The sequence below is a fragment of the Fistularia commersonii genome, chromosome 21 (genome assembly GCF_037954325.1).
Source record: "Fistularia commersonii isolate RoL2024-O1a breed Wild chromosome 21, RoL_Fcom_v1.0, whole genome shotgun sequence".
NCBI classification, from domain to species: Eukaryota; Metazoa; Chordata; class Actinopteri; order Syngnathiformes; family Fistulariidae; genus Fistularia; species Fistularia commersonii.
Genome location: NC_141304.1, coordinates 11,781,721 through 11,798,312, shown reverse-complemented (window position 1 = coordinate 11,798,312; position 16,592 = coordinate 11,781,721). Strand labels below are relative to the sequence as shown.

At 41.5% G+C, this 16,592-nt stretch overlaps 2 protein-coding genes and 5 non-coding genes across 7 annotated transcripts; 4 read left to right on the top strand and 3 right to left on the bottom strand.

Annotated features, from left to right (window-relative positions):
• Positions 1–6: 6 nt before the first annotated feature.
• stimate (STIM activating enhance) lies at positions 7–10,964 on the top strand. The gene is made up of 8 exons (XM_086168808.1): positions 7–971; positions 3,384–3,432; positions 3,515–3,610; positions 3,783–3,904; positions 4,624–4,736; positions 5,803–5,880; positions 6,102–6,245; positions 9,117–10,964. Exons 1-8 carry the CDS (start codon positions 755–757, stop codon positions 9,228–9,230), a joined length of 933 nt encoding a protein of 310 aa, XP_086024934.1. The 5' UTR covers positions 7–754; the 3' UTR covers positions 9,231–10,964.
• On the bottom strand, positions 5,354–5,425 carry trnae-cuc (transfer RNA glutamic acid (anticodon CUC)). The gene has a single exon. It is a non-coding gene; the product is annotated as a tRNA-Glu (tRNA).
• On the top strand, positions 8,104–8,176 carry trnar-acg (transfer RNA arginine (anticodon ACG)). Its single transcript has one exon. It is a non-coding gene; the product is annotated as a tRNA-Arg (tRNA).
• trnar-acg (transfer RNA arginine (anticodon ACG)) lies at positions 8,472–8,544 on the top strand. Its single transcript has one exon. It is a non-coding gene; the product is annotated as a tRNA-Arg (tRNA).
• A 62-nt stretch (positions 10,965–11,026) lies between the features above and the next one.
• Positions 11,027–11,098, bottom strand: trnae-cuc (transfer RNA glutamic acid (anticodon CUC)). Its single transcript has one exon. It is a non-coding gene; the product is annotated as a tRNA-Glu (tRNA).
• A 2,019-nt stretch (positions 11,099–13,117) lies between these two features.
• On the top strand, positions 13,118–15,996 carry mustn1b (musculoskeletal, embryonic nuclear protein 1b). Its single transcript, XM_086168810.1, has 3 exons — positions 13,118–13,214; positions 13,288–13,411; positions 15,653–15,996. The coding sequence occupies exons 1-3, from the start codon at positions 13,206–13,208 to the stop codon at positions 15,763–15,765; spliced, it is 246 nt and encodes an 81-aa protein (XP_086024936.1). The 5' UTR covers positions 13,118–13,205; the 3' UTR covers positions 15,766–15,996.
• On the bottom strand, positions 13,568–13,639 carry trnae-cuc (transfer RNA glutamic acid (anticodon CUC)). Its single transcript has one exon. It is a non-coding gene; the product is annotated as a tRNA-Glu (tRNA).
• Positions 15,997–16,592: the final 596 nt, after the last annotated feature.

Below are 16,592 nucleotides of genomic sequence, written 5' to 3'. Positions count from 1 at the left end.
TGAGAGGGCACTGCTGTGTGCGGCCAAGCAGCTGGATGTGAGCGACTCATCACCTGAATTTACTCACTTCTCTCGGAAATAGCGACGAACTGTTCTCCTGGCATTCGAAGGTGACGGGGACCAGTGTGAGCGTGGTTTTTGACTAATAATACACGATAGTTTTAACTTAGCAGAGGGGAGTAGTTAGCGTAAAGCTAGGTAGATAAGGCTAGTGATAGCATCTATGCCGCTGATTCCTTTGCACTGGTGGTTTTGTTGGCTAACATTTATCCCAAACACTTTTGACACGCAGCGCAGAACTAGCCAAACCTGGCTTTTTAGGCATCTCCTCGACTAAATCCGCGTTTCCCGTGAGTTTACCATGTGTACACGCTCGTAAAGCTAGCTCACCCATACTCCCAGTCGAAGCAGGAAATGTATCGCCCGGTCACGGAGCTTCCCAAGCGACTATTGGTAACTAGCGTCGTGCGCAACGAACCCCTCTGAGCAAACACGCAAAAGTTGCTTGTTTTTGCGGGAGGAGAGGGTTAAACCACAACCATGCGTTCATGGCTGTTTGAAGTGGGAGAATGAGGTTACGGGGGAGCGGATGCCACCATCTTTCTCTTAGCACGACCCCGTTTAACATATCGATTAGCTGACCCAACATCTGTCGGTGAGGAGTGGGAACCCTCCACCACCACCACCACCACCACCGCGGCCTTTTGTGCGAGTTACACCCCGGCACTACGAGAACCTCCAGTCCTTCCGAGCCATGACTGGCAGCGGGGTGAACATGCTGTCTCAGCCCGGAGACGTGGCACCGATCGGTCCGGGTGGAGCGGGGTCGCCCCCCGTGTCCCTCACCAACTCGTCCTCCAGCCCGACCCCGACCCCGGGCAGCCGGGGCTGCGAGAACGGCGCCCTGATGGATTCGTTCGGGATCTTCCTGCAAGGACTTCTCGCCGTGATGGCGTTCAGCACGCTGATGCGTGAGTATGGTCATCTGAACCGCACGACAGCGGCTGCTGCTGATGTAATCAGACCAGTATCCAATAGCAGCACATCCCACATTCAACTCAGCTTGGAGGCTCACAACAAACCCTGCAACCATCACCTTCCCTCTTCTTGTTGAAGTAGATACCAAACAGTGCTTTGCATATGAGGATTACTTTCTGCTGCGGCTTCTGTAACATCAGTTTAAAAGCGTGTCATGAATGATGGAAACGTGTCCAAGTTTTTTTTTCCTTAAGGCATTGAATTAACTCAAAAATTCACATTATCCATAAGCAGACTTTTGGTGATGTTGCCATTTGAATTGGCAATTTTTAATCACCCCAATGTTTTTTTTCTCAATGCGCACTTTTGCCTGATCTTACTTGGAAATGTTGAGATAAATGTCACAAAGTTATTTACAAATACCTGAGAAAAGCTCAGAGCTAAAACTGCCCAACTGTCTGCTCAGGTCATGTGACCCCTGAAATCCCTGCTTGATAAAAGAAGGACAAGTGATTTGACTGTAAGAAATAAACTACAAGGAAAAGTGATGTGCAAAGTAAACGGACAGTTTTAAATTGAAATATCTTCAAATGCTTTGCTGGCCACCTTCACGGCAAGGAGCTTCCTTGTTCACTTCCATTTGGGATCAGGCCAAAACCCACTTTTACCTTAGCTTAGTTGGAAATGCTGTTATTTCACAAAAATAGTATGCAGGTAGTTGGAAACGCCATCATAAATGCTACAAAAGTAGTATGCCGGTACATGAACACCAGCTTGGAGATAAAAAAACAGTGACGTTTTTGCAGAATGCAGGTGCCCAAAATTCCTGACAGGTCAAAGAAGGACAAGTGGTTTGACTGGACAAAGTAAACAACTTGGAAAACTGACGTGCAAAGAAAGGGGTCTGGATTTAAATTGGAATATCTTCAGGCCAGCATCACAGCAGGAAGGTTCCTGGTTCAATTCCATCAGGGGCCTTTCTCTGTAAAGTTCTCATGTCCTCCCCATGTTTGCGTGGCTTTTCTCTGGGTTTTCCACTTTACTCCCACAGTCCAAAATTGATAACTAATTTGTCCATATTCATAAATAGATGCGTGTCCCTACACTTGCTGACATTTTGTTTTTCTGTTTTTCCAAATGACTTTTCTTTTGTTTTAAGAATGCCTCTCATCAGATAACAAGCCCAACCCATAGTTGCATAAACTTTCTTTTAAAAAATACTAAAAAAAATTTCGAGACTTTCTCTACACAGGCTTCCTTTCAACTTCCTGAAGGGTGCCGCGGTATAGGGTGAGACCGACAGGAAAACACTAGTATAGGAAGAAACAACGCAGACTGTGGACAAAGAAATAGTTCCATTGAGTCAGAGTCTGGCATTGCACTGGTAGCACTGTGACCTCATGTGTGCTGCCTCACAGGCAGGAGTGAGGAATGCTCAACACTTTGGAGCTGTTTTGCTCAAGGCAGCTCTCTCTGCACAAGGACTATGCCAAGACCTCTGGCTGTGTCCAAATCACACATCACACCCAGCTGCACGCAGGGTGTGGTCGGGCTGAAGTCGCATGGCTTGTTTAAGACAAAATGAAGTCACACTCATGGTATATCTTGCCCACACGAAAATACAAAAGGCCCTCAGTGAGTGTTTGGGCTGTGCTGCACCACTAAGTGAGCATTTTGAGACATGGGATTGTCTGGAGGAGCCTTTTGGTGCCTTTTGACAGCGGATTTAGAGCGATTATCTTGGTCAGAAAGGAAAGGTGTTGTGAAAGACAAGCCACTCCATTTGTGTTGCCGCATTCATTAATGAGCGGCCTTGCATAAACCTCCTTGACTTCTTTACACACAGGAATTAATTAAGAGGAAGCCCTTTTTTACAGCCTGAATATATTAAACATTCCAGATTAGCAGTAATACTGTCACATGGTGTTCATGAGCTTGGGTTATTTTAATATTGAACTTTTTGTTACTTCTTGTTCGACAAGTACCGACAAAACGCATGTCAGACTTAATCTGAAACTTTAATTTCCCTGCGCGGTTTCCAGCCAAAAATTTCACAGCTGTTGCTTCTGATACCTTGCCAGGATTTGAAAAACATGTTCTAATTTTGCTGTGTAATGTCTGACCAAATGCATAGTGTTCTTGTTGTTCTTCAGGTTCATGCCTTGTACCGCCTGCATTGTCTCGCTTATGTTTAGCTTGAATAGCTATTCAATTTCAAGATTTTTTTTTTTTTTGGCGGGGGGGGGGGTGATACCAATTCTGCGAGCTCACTGGAGGGAAAGAAATTTTGAATAAATGACAAATAGAGAGATTGAGATGGATCGATTCTTTTTGTCATTTCATTTTCCATGAATACACTATCTGTTGGGAATCCCACCATCTGTGCTTCTCCACTGTATCCACAGTGAAACGCTTCAGGGAGCCCAAACATGAGAGGAGACCCTGGAGAATCTGGTAAGGAAGCAGGAATTAATTCATCTGGAAAAGGCATCAAACGAACCCCACTGCGGTGCCTTAAGAGCTTGTATTTCCACAGGTTCCTTGACACATCAAAACAGGCAATTGGAATGCTGTTTATCCACTTTGCTAATGTCTACCTGTCAGACCTCACAGAGGAGGATCCCTGCTCACTGTGAGTCAGCCCTGTCACTTTGTAACAAAATCAATCTTGGAAGAGTTTTAACCTCTAGATCAATTGAATATTTTGTCCATAACTGTTGAATCAAACTTGCAGAGTGTCTATGAAAAAAAAGCACCCCTAGCTGCTAATAATGCCCAACTCCTCTCTCTTCTCTGTTTCTTAGATACCTCATTAACTTCCTATTGGATGCTTCTCTGGGTATGTTGATAATCTATGCCGGGGTTCGAGTGGTCAGTGCTATTGTAGAGTGGAGACAGTGGGACTCTCTTCGCTTTGGAGAATATGGTGAGGACTGTTTTGTGCTCCAGCTCATTCTTGTTATATCTAATCTCCTGTCATGGCAAGTCCTATGTTAATAGACAAGATAAAAATGCACTGTCTAACATTGACTGTACCACACAGCACCAGAAACAACAGCAACAACAAAACTATGTGGAGGAATATCATGCCTTGTGGCATAAAATTGGAAAATTGTTTGGAACTAATAATAACTTATAGTATCCTGGGTATTCGCATCTTAATAACTTGACTAACAAAACTAATTAAATTTCCTGTCACAAAGAGTCCTGTAAAAAAAATATCCTCATCTTCTGTGCTTTGCTCATTCGCCACCCACCCGGCCAAAACAACACAAACAGAACAGAAACTTGTTGACACATTTTTCAGACCTTGGGCTTGTCTAGTCATTCACATTCAGAAATAGCAACATAATGACATACTCTGTGGTTTGCTTGGTGCAATCTGTCTGTAAGACCCACGGCAGGAAATATCTGCTTAGATGGACGATACCTCTGGGAAGCGGAGAGAGTTTTTATGTTTTTTCTGGAATTAATCAGCCAACTGACCAATATTTATGGACATCCTTACAGTAAATGCTTCTCTAATCAGTTCTTGCATCACACAGATTATATTATTATTATCTTATCTTATATATTATTATCTTGTTTGGATCTGTGCTTTACAGTTGAATAACAGTTAATATTTGATGGTATTTTTGTGTGTAGGAGAGCCTGTGCAGTGTACCGCGTGGCTGGGCCAGTGTATCCTCTACATCCTCATCATGATGTTTGAGAAAGTCCTCATTATGTTGGTCCTCCTCATCCCCGAGTGGAAAAAGGTCAGTGATTATCTGTAGGAACCGGTGGTATAACTACACTGTATTTTTTCAATTTTCAAATTGAGACCGGTCAAATTCTAGACCAAGGTGACAGCCTTCAATTTCTGACAAACTGCTTGTTAAGAGATTGCACAGAAAAGAGTAATAGAAGTTTCAACTTTCGCACCGACCCCACATGAAACCGAAGCAACCAATTTGTTGTACAAATGGTGCTATTTATGTGCAGCAGCCCAGTCCGTACGGCTCAGTCTGTTTTGTTAACTCTACAGTTTGTTAAAACAATCACGCTGTTATTCAACAGAGACAAAGTTTTGATATGTAAATATATGATGGCTGATTCCACTTTCATACTGTCTACTGCTGGCATACACGCCCTGCAGCATACAAAAGGATCCCTACTGGGGTGTTTTTATTATAATGGCATTGAATTCCCAGCATATACCTTTTATATCAGTTATATCATCTTGCAAGTCTCTTCCAAAAGATTTTAGTTATGACAATCACACACCTGCTTTTAAATTGAGCTGCAACATCAGAATGTGATGTGGGGCACAATCAATCAGTTGGGATCCGCGAAACAAGCATAAGGATGAGAGGATAGTGGAAGCCAAAAAATATTCCCTGACCGGGAATCGAACCCGGGCCGCGGCGGTGAGAGCGCCGAATCCTAACCACTAGACCACCAGGGAGGTGATGAGCCAAAAGACTCCTTGGATGCCACATCAATGTATGTTGCATGTATTAGTCACATGATAACTTACTGTTTTTGCACAGAACTCAAGCTGGTTCTTGAACTGGTCACATTCAATGATTAGATCCTTGGTTCGGTTGATTGAAGCGGCCCATTCCAAACAGAATAATAAAGCAGGGCTGCCTTGAAAGAAATGTGAAATCAATAGGTGATCATATCTCATGTTTCCTCTGTAAAACCCACATTTGTGCGGTTGAAAAATGTATCTTCGTTGCAGTGCTGTTTTTTTTTTTTTTTTTTCAACGTTTAGTTCAAGATTTTGCAGCTGTGTATGCTCATTCCTATGCGTGTGTGTCTGTGTGCTGTATGTTGCAGCTGGATCTCTTAAATCCAATAGAGAATCCTAACCTGGAACTGGCCATCGTCATGCTTATCGTTCCATTCTTCATCAATGTAAGTCTGCTGTCCTGTGTGTTTTTCTGTCTTCTGTATGTTGCAGTTTTTCAAATAAAGTTATTATTGATCTTCTGATAATTTTTTTTTTTTTATTGAGATTTTAATTTTTGTTTCCCTGATCTACTCTTGTACAGTAATGTATTCCATTCTCCGTAAATAGTGTGAAAAGAATGTACATTGATCTCATTCAAGACAGTATTTTTCTGTGCTTCCCCCAGGCCTTAATGTTCTGGGTAGTAGATAATTTCCTAATGAAGAAGCACAGGACAAAAGCAAAGCTCGAGGAGCGAGAAGAGGATCCGAGAGGGAACAGCAAGGTACGCTACAGACGAGCTTTGTCCCACGACGATTCCGAGTCAGAGGTAAGTGTCACCAGAGTGATTCAACTGTGATTTAAAAAACAAAACACTGTCATTATTCAAGCTCTTACACTGAAATTGATTTGTAGTGCCTTCCTTAATGACCGGGTATTGTATACATTGTTACAGTACAGTGAGCATACAGTGAAACATTGAGCGTGTCAAGATTTAATTAAAACTCACACATCACCCAGGTCGAATACCAATTAACAGGAATCAGACTTGATTTATGTTCCCAGTATAAATCCACAGCTACGTGTCCGTCAGTGGGGACTTTTTCCTTCGGCTAGGTCATTATTCCCATTTAGTTTATAAGCCCATAAAGCAGATGAGCCCAATGCAGAGTCTGCCCCACTCGGCGTCACACACACACCTCCAACCACTGTAAATGAAGTCACAACGGCGAGCTCCAAACCCGGAGCGGAGCGATCCAGACAAGGAATCAGCAGGTTACGTACACGGCACACCTGAGAGGTGTTAATAATCCCGTATGATGCTTGCTAATAACATCATCATTCCAAGGTTAGAACAAAGTTTAAGCCCCTTATTGCAGCTGTCATCTCTTCCATGAACTTCAGTCCAGGGGATTTCCAGGGCAAATAATGCACATCTAGCTTTCTTTCATATCGATGGATTTTTATTTTTCTGCTTTCTGATAGAAATACTTTGCAAACTGTGGATAATGAGGCTGAGTCTCTGTCTCTGCATTTAACCTTTTACTCAAAAGGGTGGCAACTTAAAAGATGAAAGAAACTGCTTATATGCAAGAAGCTATGTGCGAATTTACAACAATAATTAGACCGTACTTCATGTAAGGCTAATTAAAAATCATACGTAGAAAACAGTTTTTCTGCTCACTGTCTCAAGCACCAAGTTATGACACCTTTTATTCATTACCACACTAACATTTCCCGTTTTTATCAGTTCAGGCCGTGCATTAATGAGGTCTATTTAGGTCAATTGCGATGGAGACCAACTCATTTCTTTTAACAACTTTCTCAAATGTGGACTTTACATGGGTCAAAGATTAGAATACAAGTTGACTTCTGTGTTTTGTTCCTCCTCTGATTTCTTGCACTGATCGCAGCACGGGCTGCCTGCTGTTTTATCGTTGTTGACATTTTCCCTCCGGGGATTGTTTACAGTAACAGCGTGGCTCAATGATATATTTTAACGAAAGGTTAAAAGAAGAAAGGTTATGATGTATAATATTTCATCATAATTACATGCAGTTGAATAACTGTAAACTTTTCATTGCCTGTTGTTTGTTTATCATGTAAGACAGACAACTGCTAGTTTTTCTCAAATAGAGTTTAAAGTAGAGTAGAGGAACCTTTGCTCACAGAGAATCTGACATAATTCACTAGATTAAATGAAATGAATTAAAATGTTTAAATAATACTACAATTGATTACTTATGAAAGTCCTCTGGGGGTTAATATGTAATCTCTTAAAGCGTTGTCGTTTATAAATATTTATGTTCTCTGTGTGATAATGACATCATGTGAGAGATAATGGGTCAAAGGGGTATAAGAGGGAACATCCGAGCTGTTTGAATTTAAGAAGTGGAAACAAGGGGTTCCTGGTGAGCTTTGCATGCCCACAAACCCGCGTCCCGCTGCGACGAGCCGCCGGCGGCACCGCCGCGCTGCGGCACCGGCGCGCTGCAGCACCGCGGCTGACCGGCGGGGCGACGCTGTGGTGCGGGAAGACCCGCAGCCGGACCGCCAGAGCGGGTTTAGGAGGTTTGTCGTCTCCTCAGCCCAGGGGCGAAAGCACGGGCTGTCTCACGGGTTTCGTGGATGTTACGCTCGGGACAGAAGGGGGTTTTAAAGTCACTCTCGTCGTTAGCACCCTCAATGGGCCAGTGGCGCAATGGATAACGCGTCTGACTACGGATCAGAAGATTCTAGGTTCGACTCCTGGCTGGCTCGGATGTTTTTATAATTGCTTAAAATTAGGCTACTGTATTGAAATTCAAGTGATATGTAAATATAAGTAAGACATTTGTAACGGAAACACTATATCAAACAATATTTTCCTTATATGTTAAGGCTGTAATGCAATTTATGATTCTGCGTCTTCGGTGCACATGCATAGCAAATCATTCAGTTCAGTGCCGTTGTTATCAGTGCCGCAGAGGTCGTGTAACAGTAAACGGCTTTTTGTGCGAATCGCGGGCTCGTCTGCTGCACATCACCCGGCTCCGTGACCGTGGGTCTGTGCAGCGGGCCAGTGGCGCAATGGATAACGCGTCTGACTACGGATCAGAAGATTCTAGGTTCGACTCCTGGCTGGCTCGTTATTTTTTTGTATTATTTTATTTTATCTTATTTTATTTTTCAAGCTCAATAATGCATTGCAATACCAGCAGGGCTCTTGAGACATATCACATTTACATTCCCACTCTATTCTTTGTCTGCTTCACATAGACAGCGTTTTTTTTAATGCAGATATGCATTTTATAGTCTCTGATGCCACCATAAATATCAGTTACTATTTGAAATATTTTTAAAGAGATGAATATCAACCATTTTTTCTCACTATTATGGCCTTCAAAGATCGAGCATCAATTTCACATTTATTTAAGTCTAGCTGGTAACTGAGAGAAGTCCAAGCAGTATTTTTATTGTGATTTTTTTTTTTCTTTTTTTTTCTTTTTTTCCTCTTCACAAAGCTTTCAGTGGCTGAGCGGTGTCCCGATGACTTTTACAAAAATCTAAATTGTAACAGTGTAGTCCCACCTTATGAAGAGTGACACGGATATAGTTACGTGGTCCAGCTTTTATCAGTTACTTTATGTTGGCTGCTTCTGTAGGTTGTTCTCATGTTCAGCTACTTAGTGTTTTGTTGTTTGTTTGTTTGTTTTTTTAGATCCTTTTCTCAGCTGACGATGAAATGGATGAATCTGATGAGGATGACGTCCGGCGGCTCACTGGTCTGAAGACCGTTAAGAAGAAAAAGTTGCGCATGGGGATCCCCGTTTGAGAAACCTCATCTCAAAGGCTGGCGTCCTCTGTGAAAACACCATTAGAACTCACCCATTCCTCTTTCCACAGAGGAACAGACTGGAATTTAAATACCTTTCCAGTTGACTGTGCTCGACACCAAACTGTCATACTAAACTACCACACTAGGATCTTCTTTATTTTTTTATTATATTTTACTTTCCAGGCGAGCAGGTACTTCATTGCTACATATTGACAGCGTACACTCAAGGAGTGAGTGTAATGGTTAAAGTCTCCAGGAAAAATCCCCATCATGGATGGACAGAATATTTTATGATTATATCACTAAACCATTTATTTAAATGCAACTGAATGGATGCCAGTGGCACTGAGAGCTTTGCCTTGGATTAGGCCGGTGGAACAATCTCTTTGACTGCATAAGAACTCAAAATGAAAAAGGAAGCCCATGCAGTTGGTTACATCTGATACCGTAAACTCACATCTAAAGTGATTGTATTCTTCATGTAGAGTTGATGTGAATTTTAGTTTCTGTTTTCCGGTATAGAGGACCACCATGGCCTGGTGTGTCTGTGTGTGTGTCGTGTGAGTGAGTGAGTGTGTGTGTGTGATTGAGTGAGTGAGTGCCTGATACTAGACCCATGTCAAACCCAGAGAAACTGTTGCAAAACTCTTTCTCACTGGTGCATCTGTAAGTTTCCAGTGTAGCTAAAACTTTAACTACTGTATTTGTTGTATCTGGTGTTACTCATGCCGCAGAAAGCACACGCAGGATTGCAGCATCTCATGCAAGCTGCAAGAGCCGCTGCTTCAACACCCCTTAAATATCAGTGCGACCTCGAGCGTGAGTGCAATTTCTCCGTCTTGTCTGTGACTGTTTCGCTGACGCGCTTGTCTTCAAATGTCATATCTTGTTTTGAGTCGTCAGAATTTTTCTTCAACATCTTGAGTGATCATTGCCAGGCCAAAAAATTAGCCCCGCTTTGTCGAAAACGTCTTTTCTTTAGTGACACGGGAACCTTTTCGGTGACTGTGAAGGTTCTCAGTCATCCAGGTCACGGTTCTCTTTGTAAAATCTCACAGTGGCAACTGGACTTGTTCATTTTTTTTTTAAATGTTTACTATGATTACATTTTACAACGAGAACCTTTTTGGTACAACATCCTTGTTTTTTCCCCACAGCTTTTGTCTTTTTTTTTTTTTTTGTTTGTTACAATAATGTGCCTGAGGAACACCTAGCTGCGGGTGATTTTTGTGTCTTTGTTTATTATTGTTGTATTTTTATTTGGTTGTTTTTTGTTTAACCAGGGCTATTGAAGCATGAAGCAGCATTCAGCAGGCTCTGATGTTCAGAATGTGACATGCATAGACCTCTAAACTGTAAGGTGACTGTGGACCAGACAGTCGGGGGAAAGTTGTTTTTTTATGAATCAGTATACTTGTATCAACCAGCGTCTGACGGTTGCATGAGTGCAAATGTATGTGGTGCGACTTATGGTCCCTTTAAAGTAAAAGGAGAGTTACATTCACTACGACTATAACGATAACGGCGCTGCTGGTGATTTCCCGTTAAAGAGTCTTAACATTTTGACACGGACTGAGGCATCTGTCTTGTTAACTCTCAGATCAACCAGGACGAAGAGGACTTACGTACCCGATAAGGTCAAACGGTAGATAATAACAAAAGGGCAAGCAAAAGGTGATACATTATCATGTTTAACGCTTTTCTAATAAATTAAGGATGTGAGATGGCAGGGCAGTGGTGTGACATTTGTGTTATTTGAAATGGCAGCTTTTACCTAAAGCAAAAAAGTGAAGTTCCCTGACCGGGAATCGAACCCGGGCCGCGGCGGTGAGAGCGCCGAATCCTAACCACTAGACCACCAGGGACTGCTAGTTGGCGAGCGCATAAAAGGTTATAATATATCTACCGTACCACAACTGCAATTATTCGATATAAATAATGTAGGTTTAGGAAAACAATGAAGCAGGCGAGTTTGTCATTGTCATTTGTCATTGCTTGTTTGTTTTTAAGCGAAAGTATTGGGTGTCTGTACTATATTCATGGTGTGGTGCCAATCTTCAAGAATAAGGAAGATGTGCAGAATTGCAGTAACTATAGAGGGATAAAGTAGATAAGCCATACAATGGGAAAGAGTAGTAGAAAATAGACTGAGAGGAGAAGGCAGCATTTGTGAGCAGCAGTATTGTTTCACACCCAGAAAGAGTACTACAGATGCTGCATTTGCTTTGAGAATGCTAACAGAGATGTACAGAGAAGGTCAGCGGGAGCTGCATAGTGCCTTGGTAGACCGAGAAAAAGCATACAACAGGGCGCCAAGAGATGCAGGGATACATATTTGAGCTGTGAGACAGTGTTGCGGTTTGCCAGAGAAGTTCAAGGTGGAGGTGGGACTCCATCAGCCCTGAGCACCTTCTGGTTTGCAGTGGTGACGGACAGGAGGACAGATGAGGTTAGACGGGAATCTCCATCGACAAAGATGCTGTATGAGGTGGAGGAAAATCTTGAGAGGTGGAGGTAAGTTGGTTGGTGTGAGGGAGGAGGATACAGAGAATAGGGTGAGATAGAGTGGCTTGATTCACTGTGGCGACCCCTGAAGGGAAAAGCTGAAAGTGAAAGAAGTTATGATTTTGTTCTCAATTGGAGTGTGTGTGTGTACATATCATAGTGTGTATAGTATTGCTGTGTTGTTAAGTTTACTATCACACAAGATAACAGCCAGACAAGCCAGTTGTCATTTGTGTCACTTGAGCTGGTTGTGAAGTGAAGGCCTATATTTAACCGCTCAGGAGAAGGTAAACACACACCGATGCAGACAGACATCCGTGCAACGTGAGCCACCTGCGCTGACACGCAATTTGCTCGGGGATCATAGAAGGCTATTATTTTCCATGTTTCAACGGTAAAAATCACGGCTTAGAGCGGAATCTGTTCCTCCTTCCGTGAAATGATGAAGGCTGCTCTCATAGGAGATATTTAAAATGAAATCAAGGGTTTTATATCACTTGATTCTGACAGTTCAGTATTTCCATAATTAACCGCTTATATCATGGTCCATATTTCAACATGTGTTGTCATTATAAGGGCGAGCTGAAAAATAGACCGAAGAAACGTTCACAGTGTGTGATCCATGTCCATGAAGGAGATGACATATATGCCTTCAAGATAGGTTTTTCATTATTTCTAATACTGTGTGTTTTTACACATACCTAAAATGTTCTGTATTGTATCGTATGGTATCATTTGGATTTTATGTATTAACATGTTCTGGTGTCTTCTTGAGTATCCGGGAAATTTCATAGAATTTGATAAAACAAAAATTTAAGATTAAAAAAAAAAGCGCAAAGGAAGAGTTTTTCTTTTTGGAAGATTAAATAGATTTGCTTTTTAAATTTAAATTTCAGACTCCGCCCTATGACAGTGCATCTATTAGTGTTATCTTCAATGATTTCTTGTGACTCAGACGCTTTTCCCAGTTTAGCTCCTTGGTTCAGCCCTCGATTTGTGAGTTGACGTATCTGGAAAGTCTTTTTTTTTCTTTTATGACAGACATTCCTTCAGACTTCCTTCAGACTTAAATCAGTCCAGAGTCCTGGATGCTGTTCGCTGTCGCGAGGCGCGGCAGGCTTGCCTAACCGGAGCCGGTGCCAGATCCCAACACTCATTTAAAAAGGACTTTTGCCAGGATCGGCAGGGCGGATGTGGAAGCTGACCGCCACTCAACGGTGTCATGAGTTATCAACGGTTAGTGCGTAAGCTCATTGTAGAAAACTGGACACCCTTTCCAGCTGTACCATCCGTCACGTCACACCTAATAATACACTCTGACAACAGGCAGAGTAGAACGGAGGGTGGGGGTCCAACCCACATGCTGGGTTTGGGGCAGCACTATATATATCATGTCAGCTTGCAGGAGACAAAGACGAGATAACTGCAAGCAACACGCCGACAGCGAGAGCGGAGACTTAAATCAACATGTCGCAGGTACAAAACGCTCTGTCAATTCTTGTCAACGGTGAACGCGGGTTCTAATGCTTCTGCTGTCGCTATTCTCCAGCCAGGAGAGGTAAAGAAGAAGAAACGTCCGCCGATGAAGGAGGAGGACCTGAAGGGAGCGCGCAGTAAACTGGGACTGAAGGGCGAGGTCAAGAGTAAGACCTATGAGGTCATGGTGGAGTGCGGTGAGTTGAGACCTTTGATTGAAGGCACTTTCTCTTGTAATTAAACCATCTTATAAGCACATTTATAGTACATATATTTTTTGCGTAAAAGAAGAGAAGTTATCGTTGGAACTTTTTAGATTTCGATCAATTTAATAAAAAAAAAAAAAAGGGAAGTTCCCTGACCGGGAATCGAACCCGGGCCGCGGCGGTGAGAGCGCCGAATCCTAACCACTAGACCACCAGGGATCTGATGATGGGGGAGGAAGATTATTCTTTATTTAGACAGCAAAATGATCATCACGCGATGATTATTGAGCAATTATCGAAAATTATATAATTACCGTGTGAGTGAATTGTGGTGTTCTCATATCGTCACCCCCTTAAAATAGCCTTCAGATTTTTCAGGAAACAAAAAAAGACTGAACCATTTGATACTCTCTTGACATGGGTCATTTCTACTAAATGGCACAATCTGTTTAACTGAGCACGTAGGCAATTTTGCCAGAGGTGGTCAACATCATGAGGAGATGATTTAGGCCAAAATAAACATTTTTGTAAAAAAATGATGATGCTGATGATGATTTTAAGAGGGTGATGATATATCACTTGGTATATATATATATATGATATACATATCACGATATTCACTTGGTACATTAGACCTTAAGACACTTTACAGTCTTGACTCGTTACGTAGACACTTTATAGTTTATTTGTATTTCTTATTCTCCCCCTCCCACTTTTTTTTTTCTCACAATTTTCTACTATTATTTATTATTGTTATGTTTTTCTTGTAACTCTGGCACAACTTTCCTTTGGGATAAATAAAGTTGTTCTTACTCTTATTCTTATAACTATAACTATAAGTAAAGTGCCCAAAGCATCAGTCAGTCTTTTTACTTCACAGTGCATGGGAATTTACGGCACTTTAAAGAAAATGACCTGCGCGTCACTGGAAGTTCATTTGCTCAGGTCCGAGTGAACACGGCGTTTTCTTTACTGCTGGTTGGATCGCCTTCAACCCGTGAACGATGTTTGTGTTTATAAACATTTAATTTATAATCAAACAGCATCTTCTTGTTCACTCTCCGAAGTTAAACAGGCGATCCATAGTGGGTCGTGCTTACAGTGGTGAGTTGGTTCTGGCCTGATGACTTTCAGCCATCCCAGAATACTAACAGGAACACCATGTGACCTGAAAGCTGTATTTATTGGCTCCAAAACACAGTACAGTTTTATTCTGTTGTACTTGTTTCGGTAATTTGATTTTATTTCGGAATAAATAGTAATATTTGAAGGATTTCTCCCACGCACAGTTGTAATACCTCTATATTTGATTTTGCAGTCCCGCCCATGTTATAAAGTCCATAAAGTTGCCGGTAGTTTGAATGTTGACTTCGGTGCACAGATACAACCCGGCCTTTGGAGTTTACACAAGTTTCTCCATCACTTATTTGCTATTGAAAGCCTCGATGAAATCAGACAACCAGAAACTGAATGCTAGATTAGTCGTCCCCAACCTATTTTGTTCCAGAGACCAGTTTTATGTATGAAATGTCGAGGCCGCGGGGGTTCAAATCATAAAAACGTTTGTCAGTTTACATTATTTTATCTGAATACGATGATTATACTTAATATTAGGTGATTACAATATTAAGTGCGGCAGTAAGGCGAAGGCGGAAACAGTTGTTTTTCAAGATAAGATCCGGAAGATTTGATGAAAAAACTACATTTATACTGAGAAAGATTTTCTTTGCGTACTGGTACCAAATGATCCACAGACTGGTACCGGACCAGGTACTGTGCAAGAGATTAGAACAGACCCGGGCATTTTACAACCCGCGGGCCACATCCGGCCTGTTTTGCTTTTTTATCCGGCCCGCCAAACTATCTTCTTTGAATATTTTAATAAGTATTTTCAGTCAATATTGAATTTAGAAATTCCTTTTTTGGTTTAATTTTGTATGGATGATTATATACAAAATAATGTCGGTACAGTTATATGATAATGAATGCCAAAAAAAAAGGAAATATTTCAATTTTCATTTTGTTCAATTTACATGATACCTAGTTGGCCCGCGCATAAAAATAAATAAGAAATGTGGCCCTCCAGTTAAAATAATTGCCCACCCCTGGGTTAGAATGTAATGTGTGATCTGGTGTAAAATTTTGCGATGGGTTGTAGACACACAACCCATCCTTTTCTTTATATCAACCATATATACATATGTCTAATATGTTTTTAACGTCTGCCTTCAGAGCGTGCAGGCAAAGTGGCCCCGTCTGTGTTCAGCGGAGTGAGGACGGGGGCGGAGACGTGTCTGACGAAACCCACCACCAAAGCTCCTGGAGCCAGCGTTTTCAGCAAATAGACATAGCCCGTGGGAGCAGCACGAGTGAGCAGAACGTTGTTTTAAAATAAATATTGGGGTTAAAAAATGGGTCATGAAAAGCTCATTTAAAAAAAAAAACAACATATTTGGATCAAGAGGGCTCAATTGATTTAAATGAATTTTCAACATGTTTATTGAAATATCTGCTTTTTTGATTTCTTTTTTTTACCTGACTGATTTTATAAATAAATGATCTCGCCCCTGTCCTGAGAAGATATGCTTTGTATTTATTTTTTGTGATTTTTTTTTTTTTTTTTGTTAATTTCATCTCAGTGAATTCAGGTACAGCAAAATAATATGATGCAATTGAATATAATTATAATTAAACAAACTGAATTGTTTTGTGGTAATGTAACATTGACAGGGTTCATTTCATGTCAGAAAACTGCTTTGGTCAAGACCGGACACTGGTTGCAGCAAAGGAATTAGCAAATATTGCAGAGGTCACTCAGCTCATATTGTCTAATGTTGTATCTATAAATCAGTTTTCACTTTAAAATACCAGAAGTGTGAAGTTGGCCTCTTTTACAAAATCCCACCACCGTGGAAATACAATTTAACGTCCGTATAGCTGTGTGAATTCAATATATGTGCAGCGAGTGACCCTGAAATAACAGCAGCTTAGCTTTTCAGAAACATTGCATTATGTTGTTTGCATATCAGATCTGGTAGTTGCTTGTTAAAGACAAGCACAGATTGGAGTTTAAATCCAGCAAAGATCTGAAATCCCCCAGACAGATACAAAGCTGACCGTTTTAAAATGCCCTAATTTTCATGTAAGAGCCATGAATTTCCTCACCATTCTC

Bases quoted from the DNA above. Each gene is read 5' to 3' on its own strand.
- mustn1b (XM_086168810.1), top strand. The intron at 13,412-15,652 runs GTGAGTTGAGAC...GTCTGCCTTCAG, and splicing joins TGAGGTCATGGTGGAGTGCG to AGCGTGCAGGCAAAGTGGCC.
- stimate (XM_086168808.1), top strand. From the start codon at position 755: ATGACTGGCAGCGGGGTGAACATGCTGTCTCAGCCCGGAGACGTGGCA. The intron at 3,433-3,514 runs GTAAGGAAGCAG...GTATTTCCACAG, and splicing joins AGGAGACCCTGGAGAATCTG to GTTCCTTGACACATCAAAAC. The intron at 4,737-5,802 runs GTCAGTGATTAT...TGTATGTTGCAG, and splicing joins TCATCCCCGAGTGGAAAAAG to CTGGATCTCTTAAATCCAAT.